Source organism: Dipodomys ordii, unplaced genomic scaffold (genome assembly GCF_000151885.1).
Source record: "Dipodomys ordii isolate 6190 unplaced genomic scaffold, Dord_2.0 Scaffold61, whole genome shotgun sequence".
NCBI lineage: Eukaryota > Metazoa > Chordata > Mammalia > Rodentia > Heteromyidae > Dipodomys > Dipodomys ordii.
In genome coordinates this window covers 1,497,373-1,504,944 of record NW_012267277.1, presented here as the reverse complement: position 1 = coordinate 1,504,944, position 7,572 = coordinate 1,497,373, and the positions used below count along the sequence as shown (strand labels likewise).

Below are 7,572 nucleotides of genomic sequence, written 5' to 3'. Positions count from 1 at the left end.
TGACCCAAAAGAAAAACAAAAAAAACCATTACCTTCCTGTCACCTGTTATTGGCTACTGCAGCTGTTTTTGAGGAGGCAAGACAATACCAAAACACTAAGCCAAATTGCCTCATTTACTTCAATTTGGCATATAAAATATTTTCATTAAAATGTGATCAAAGTCAACCAATGTTATTGTGACATATAATTAAAAACAGCCAAAGTGACTGAAAAACACAGGCTAACTAAAAAGGACTCATTTGTAAGAGTGGCTTCCTAAACTGGATATATAGGACTGATGGCTTTAAACATGAACCTGGGCTGCTCAGGGTCGCAGTATCAGCTCCCGAGACTGTGCTGCGGCCCTGACCGGTCAGTGTAGGAACCTTCTCAATAAAGTTGTTTCTTTAATAACAAACAAACAAAAAAAACATGAACCTGATTCTGTCATAAAAGCAAACTCTCATAGTAGTCTTACTCAAAATTTACTAGCACCACTAAATGGCATTCCCATCAGAAGAAACAAGCAGCAATAACTTACAGTCAATTCCTGGGACTGTGGGTCTGATATGCTTTTTTAGAAATCCTCAATTGAGATCAATATCCTTGGACAGAGGATAAACTAACCCCCTATCATTACTTGATTCAGAGAGTAGTTTATTTTTGTTTTGTATTTTTGATGCTGAGGCAAAAGCAAGGGTTTCATGCTCCTAGCATTGAGGTGAGCCATACCCTCAACCTAAGGCAAAAAATATGTTTTTAAGAGTATAAAGACCATAGGGAAACTTACTTGATGCAAAGAATGAAATGCCTTAATTATATTTAGTTTACTTTCTGTTTTACTCAACAACAGCAATATATAACATTAAAATCTGAAACATCGTTTCCCTTGTCTTTGTGGTGCTGGGGGATTAAACCTAGGGCCTTGTGCATCCATGTTCTTCAGTAGGTTCAAATTTTGCTGTTGCTTGAAGACTAAACTAATGGTATTTTACAATATTCAGCACAGTGATTATTTGAACAATGAGTTGTTCAACCCTTGTCTACATTGTGCTTAAAAGAGACCCCCTACACCACCAAAAGGGAATCCAAAAGGGAATCTCTGAAGGCACCAGTACTCATATATTCACCAAGAGACTAGCAAGGTATACCTCCTAATTCCAAAATATATAGCTACTGTATTTTAGCCAGATTTCAAACCTTATAGATAATTCTATGCCATAATTCCACAACTTTAAGTAACCATCCCAACCATAAAGGCACCAATTTCTATATATTTAGGGTGTGGTTATTTTGAAGATTCAGAACTAGGTGGCGACTACTGAGTTTCAAAGTGATAAAACTTTAGTTTTTTTAACTGTTTTTTTTTTTTTGGTCGGTCATGGGGCTTGAACTCTGGGCCTGGGCGCTGTCCCTCAGCTCTTCAGCTCAAGGCGAGCACTCTACCACTTGAGCTACAGCGCCACTTCCGGTTTTCTGGTGGTTTATTGGAGATAGGAGTCTCACGGTCTCTCCTGCCCGGGCTGGCTTTGAACTGCAATTCTCAGATCTCAGCCTCCTGAGTAGCTAGGATTACAGGCGTGAGCCACCAGCGCCCGGCTACTTCCCTTTAAATATTTTTGAGGCTTCATGTATCATGTAGTTACTCTGAGTTTGTTTTTGTTTTTTTTTTTAAGGGGTTTACTGTTTTCTGTATATTTTAGGCCATTTTTATTTTTTGTGCCCATACTGGAGCTTGAATTCAGGGCTTCTTGCTCTCACTTGGCGTTTTCACTCAAGACTAGAGTTCTACCACTTAAGCTATACCTCCAACTCCAGCTTTTAGCTAATTAGATGGAGATAAAGAGTCTCACGGGCTTTCCTTCCCCAGCTGACTTCAAACCAGGATCCTCAGATCTCTCAGTCCCCTGAGTAAATGGAATTACAGGTCTGAGTCACTAGCGCTCAGCTCATTTATGCCTTTTTTGAGGGGGGGCCTGTCATTGGGCTTAATTCAATGTCTAGGCACTGTCCCTGAGCTTTTTTGCTCAAGACTAGCACTCTAACACATGTGCTACAGCTCTACTTCTGACTTTCCTGCTGATGGTTAACTGAAGATGAGAGTATCATGGATTTTCCTGCCTGAGCTGGCTTTGAACCATCATCTAAGATTTCAGCTTCCTGAGGATTATAGGCATAAGCCATTGGTAGCTGGCCTCATTATGCCATTTCTGATGACTTACAAAAACAAAAAACTAGCAATAGTCTATAAGGAACATGCACTTTTGTCCTGAACAGAAGTGTCAAGACTTGAAGCTACGCTTCTCAAGTAGACTTTCCTCTTATCTACATTAGACTTGGAAAGCGTTAACACTGCTAACAACTCTCAAGCTACTATAGACCATCCTATTTTCTGAATTTTTGCCTCATAACTTAAAATTAAGGCAAAAAAATTGAATTTTCCATTTTTTCAAAAATAAAATTAATCTGAAAATTATCATTCCTATAAAATTCCTTAAACCAATTAGATCAGAATTAAAAGTTATGTTTTTAACAGTTGTAAATAATTTTTTATTATTTATATTTTTCATATTTTATATTAACCAACTCTAAAAATTTCAAGTATTGATTAATGGCATGAAACCATATGTGAGAAATATTATTAACATACTAATAAAGCAGCTCCTTTCTAAATGAAAATGCTTCTGAATAACTAAATATCCTGTTTAAGAATTTCTATTGAAAATATTTAAACCATCTACCAAGAAAATATGGTCATGTAAGAGCTATGGTGCCCAGGTTGGCCTTCATATTATACCCCTCCTGTCTCAGCTTCCCAGTGCTCAGATCACCAGATGTGCACCTCCATGCCCAGCTTTCAACGAACATTAAATTCCTTGGAGACTTGCTATAATTTATTAGGAAAATGATCATTATACTGTATCAAATACTTTAGCAAAAAGGCAACTGTCTAAAAAATGATTCATTCCATTTTATCCAGAGTAAAATCATTACATTTAACCATTTAACAATAGTCTAATTTAGTTGTCTCTTGCTTTTGTTTTGGTAGTGAAATGCCAAGGTTTTTCTCCAACATGAACACATTAAGAAGGTACATGTATGAGTTCAATCACTAGTACCTCAAAATAAAACAAAGAAGACACATGATACATGTATTTGAACAAAATTTTAACCCAGGTTTTCACATGTGCTAAGCATATACTCTACCACTGAGCTACACCCTCAGCTCAAATTTAACTTTTTGTGGCAAAATTTACTCTTGTCAACTGTACTTTAAGCAAATTAACAATACTTTCACTAAACAAAAATGACTTTGAAATAGAAGAGAAAGATGGCTAGTGTTAACCAGAGATATATTTTTAAATTCACTTAAAAAAAAACAGTATGACATATAGAGACTCAGACAGACTTTATACAAAATGCTGTGGTACTTTATACTGTGATACTTAGGGAAAATATCTGTAGAGGAACCTACAGTCTGTGTAGGAAGTGGCAGTCCATGCTTCCAGCCACAGATATGGAAAACAAACAGCTTCTACTTACTGTCTCAAGAGAGGGGGCCTCCAGGTGGGTAGCCTATTCCACTTAAAAAACTCTACCATAATAGCAATTCTCAATTCCTAAACTCTCTTCTTCCTTATAATTTTCTGCAACAGTCCATTATCCAGACAGTAAGTATCTTCCACAACAACAACGCAGATTTCCATTCTTTCACACTAAGAAGGGCAGCATATAAAAGTTACACAGAGAATAAAGGCATTTTATACAGAAGTGGTATAAAATTTACAACTGAAGCAATGCCAGACATCAAATCAACAGCTCATCTGAAGCTGCAAATTAACTGGAAGGAACTGGAAGGATCAGGAAAGTCTGGCATAGAGGTTCGTGCAAACTTTTCATAAAACTGTAGAGTCTCAAGCACAAGTAAGTTTAAACACTGAAATAGATGGGAAAATTCCTAAAAGACAACAATGAAGGAAGATAGATACCTCTGTTGCCTCATAAGTTAAAAATCACAAGACAAATTATACTGTTCACATGGGCAGTATTGTACATATCAATCCCAAACTGATTTTATGACTCATAGAATGCCCGAAACACCACAGAGAGTAAGATATTACAAACCAATCACAAAAAGGATTCCTACCATTCAATTATTCAACTATCTATGGCTCTCAATTTAGTCTGGCCTGAGGCTGCTTTTTACAGGGAGGAGGTCTCCCATGGCGCACAATGTGTTTTTCTAAGCTGTCCAGAATGGCCACTGCAATCTGTTGGACATGGGGGTCAGTTTGTTCATGTTCTTTGATGTTGTATAAATGTTGCAGTCCTCCTTCTTCAATCAGCATGCTGCAATACCTTGAAGCTGAAATGAAACAACATTTTTATTAAAACACTTGTAGGGCTGGGAATGCGGCTTATGGTAAGAGTGCTTGCCTAGCATGCATGAAGCACTGGGTTCGATTCTTCAGTACCACATAAACAGAAAAAGCCAAAAGTGGTGCTGTGACTCAAGTGGTAGAGTGCTAGCCTTGAGCACAGAGAGGCTCAGGGGCAGTGTCCATGTCATGAGTTCAAGCCCCAGGATTGGAAAAAAGAAAAAGAAAAAAAACACTTGTAAATTATCCCACAAAAATATTATTAAGAGCTTTTTGAGGGGCTGGGAAGGTGGCTCAGTGGTATAGTGCTTACCTTACATGTATGAGGCCTTGGGTTCTATTCCTCAGTACCACATAAGCAGAAAAAGCCAGAAATGGCACCTGTGGCTCAAGTGGTAGAGCGCTACCCTTGAGCTGAAGAGCTAAGGGACAGTACCCAGGCCCAGAGTTTAGGTCCCACAACTGACCAAAAAAACAAGGAGCTTTAAGAGCTTTTTGAATTTACATTTTAGTTGTTTTGTTATTGAGCATGACAAGGTATAGCTTGAGAAATACTACTGTAATGATGTAATGTCCATAGTACTATTCCCACTCATAAGTAAGATTCAAAACCAACTATTTCTTATGTTAAACTTAAGACAGACCATTTGGAAAACAAACACAAGTTTTCTTTTGTTTTGTCAGTCATAGGGCCTGAACTCTGGGCCTGGGTGCTGTCCCTCAGCTATTCAGCTCAAGGCTAGCACTCTATCATTTGAGCCACAGTGCCAGTTCTGGCCTTTTCTGCTTATGCGGTGCTAACGAATTGAACGCAGGGCCTCATGCATGCAACGCAAGCACTCTACCACTGAGTTACCTTCCCAGCCCAACACAAGTATTTTTATTAGGTATCTGACTCACCTCAAATCAAATCACAGATAAATACGGAAAAAATTTATTATTTACTATCTATGTTTATACATGCATGCATGTATGTATATATGTGTTGCTAATACTAGGCCTTGAACTCAGGGCCTGGGCAGTATCCCTTAGCTTTTTCACTCAAGGGTAGTACTCTATCACAGCTCCAATTCTGGCTTTTAGTGGCTAACTGTAGGAAAGAATTTCATGGACTTTCCATCTTACAAACAAAATTTCATTTTTCTAGAGACAATAGCTGGCTATGGTGACTAAAGAATGAGAACTGGAACATACCACAAATAGCAGTAGACTACTTAAGATTTTTTTTTTTTTTTTTTGTTGGTCGTGGGGCTTGAATTCTGGGCCTGGGCACTGTCCCTCAGCTCTTCAGCTCAAGGCGAGCGCTCTACCACTTGAGCTACAGCACCACTTCCGGTTTTCTGGTGGTTTATTGGAGATAGGAGTCTCACGGTCTCTCCTGCCCGGGCTGGCTTTGAACTGCGATCCTCAGATCTCAGCCTCCTGAGTAGCTAGGATTACAGGCGTGCACCACCAGCGCCTGGCTAAGATTTTTTTTTTTTTGGGTTGGTTGTGGAGCCTGAACTCTGGGCCTTTGAGCTGTCCCTAAGCCCGTCAGATCAAGGCTAGTGCTCTACCACTTGAGCCACAATGCCATTTCCAGCTTTTTCTGCTTACGTGGTGCTGAGGAATCAAGCCCAGGGCATCATGCATGCAAGACAAGCACTCTACCACTGAGCCACCTTCCCAGCCCCTACTTAAGATTTTTATCACCAAGTCCTATTTACCATGGGATCTTAAACAGTAATCTACTATTGTCAGTGTTGCAAAGTTCATTTTAAAGAATCCATTTGTTTACTTGTTGGTCTGTTTTCTGGTATTTTGTTTATAATAAACTACAATTCTCTTAACTATTTTTGTGCCAATACTGGGACTTGAACTCAGGGCCTTATATTCTTAGCATTTTGCTCTAGGGTGGTGCTCTACCACTTTAGTCACACCTCCACTTCTGGTATTTGCTGGTTAATGGCATAAGCTGGCTTTGAATCTTTTTTGGGTTTTTTTTGTTTGTTTATTTTTGGGTCTGGTCGTGGGGCCTGAACTCTGGGCCTGGGTGCTGTCCCTCAGCTATTCAGCTCAAGGCTAGCGCTCTACCACTTGAGCCACAGCGCCACTTCCGGCTTTTTTCCTTTTTGTTTATGTGGTGCTGAGGAATCGAACCCAGGGCCTCATGCATGCAAGGCAAGTGCTCTACCACTGAGCCACTTTCCCAGCCCTGGCTTTGAATCTTAATCCTCAATTTCAGTCACCTGAATAGCTAGGATTACAGCCACAAGACACCAGCACCCAGCCAATTCTCTTAAAGTGAATATTTAAAAGTCAGTGTCCTAGTCTGGAGCCATAGCTCAAGTGGTAAGAAACCTTTGTGGCAAGCCAGCAGTTCAAACTCTAATATTGCAAAACAGACAAGCAAAAATCCAACCCAAAACAAAAGTCAACAACAACTACAAACCCAAAACTACAACAAAGAAACATATTCTTTTATTTTTGGTCAGTTGGGCTTGAACTCAGGGTGTGTGTTCACTCTCTCTAAACCTTTTTTTTTGGTCAATCTTTGGGCTTGAACTCTGGGCTTGGGTGCTGTCCCTGTGCTCTTCAGCTCAAGGCTAGTATTATACCATTTGAGCCACAGTACCACTTCCAGTTTTCTAGTGGTTTATTGCAGATTTTCCTGCCCTGGCTGGCTTTGAACTGCAATCCTCAGATCTCAGGCTCCTGAGTAGCTAGGATTACAGGCATGAGCCACTGGTGCCTGGCTCCTAAGCCTCTTTATGATCAAGGCTAGTGCTGTACCACTTGAGCCACATCACTATCTTTACAATAAAAAATATATTATTAAAAAAAACTTACAACAAGAATAAACCAGAAATGGCTTTTTTAACTGGGCTTTTGTGGCTCATGCCTCACGACTCAGCAGGCTGAGATCTGAGGATCAAAGTTCAAAGCCAACCTGAGCAAGAAAGTCTCTGAGACTGTTATCTCCAATTAACCACCAGAAAACTGGAAGTAATGCTGTGACTCAAAATGGTAGTGCTACCCTTGAGCAAAAAGAGCTCAGGGCGGGCACCAGTGGTTCACACGTGTAATCCTACTGGGGAGGCTCATATCTGAGGGTTATAGTTCAAAGCCAGCCAGGGCAAGAAAGTCCATGAGACTCTTATCTCCAATAAACCACTAGAAAACCAGAAGTGGTGCTGTGGCTCAAGCGGTAGAGTGCTTCCTTGAGCTGAAGAG

General features: G+C 39.9%; 1 protein-coding gene across 1 annotated transcript in view; it reads right to left on the bottom strand.

Annotated features, from left to right (window-relative positions):
- Window positions 1–2,102: 2,102 nt before the first annotated feature.
- Zyg11b (zyg-11 family member B, cell cycle regulator) overlaps window positions 2,103–7,572 on the bottom strand; it is a 59,765-nt gene continuing 54,295 nt past the window's right edge. Inside the window, exon 13 of the mRNA XM_013022197.1 lies at window positions 2,103–4,346. Coding sequence (XP_012877651.1) covers window positions 4,156–4,346 — 191 coding nt within the window. The 3' untranslated portion in view covers window positions 2,103–4,155. The remainder of the gene's footprint in view (window positions 4,347–7,572) is intronic.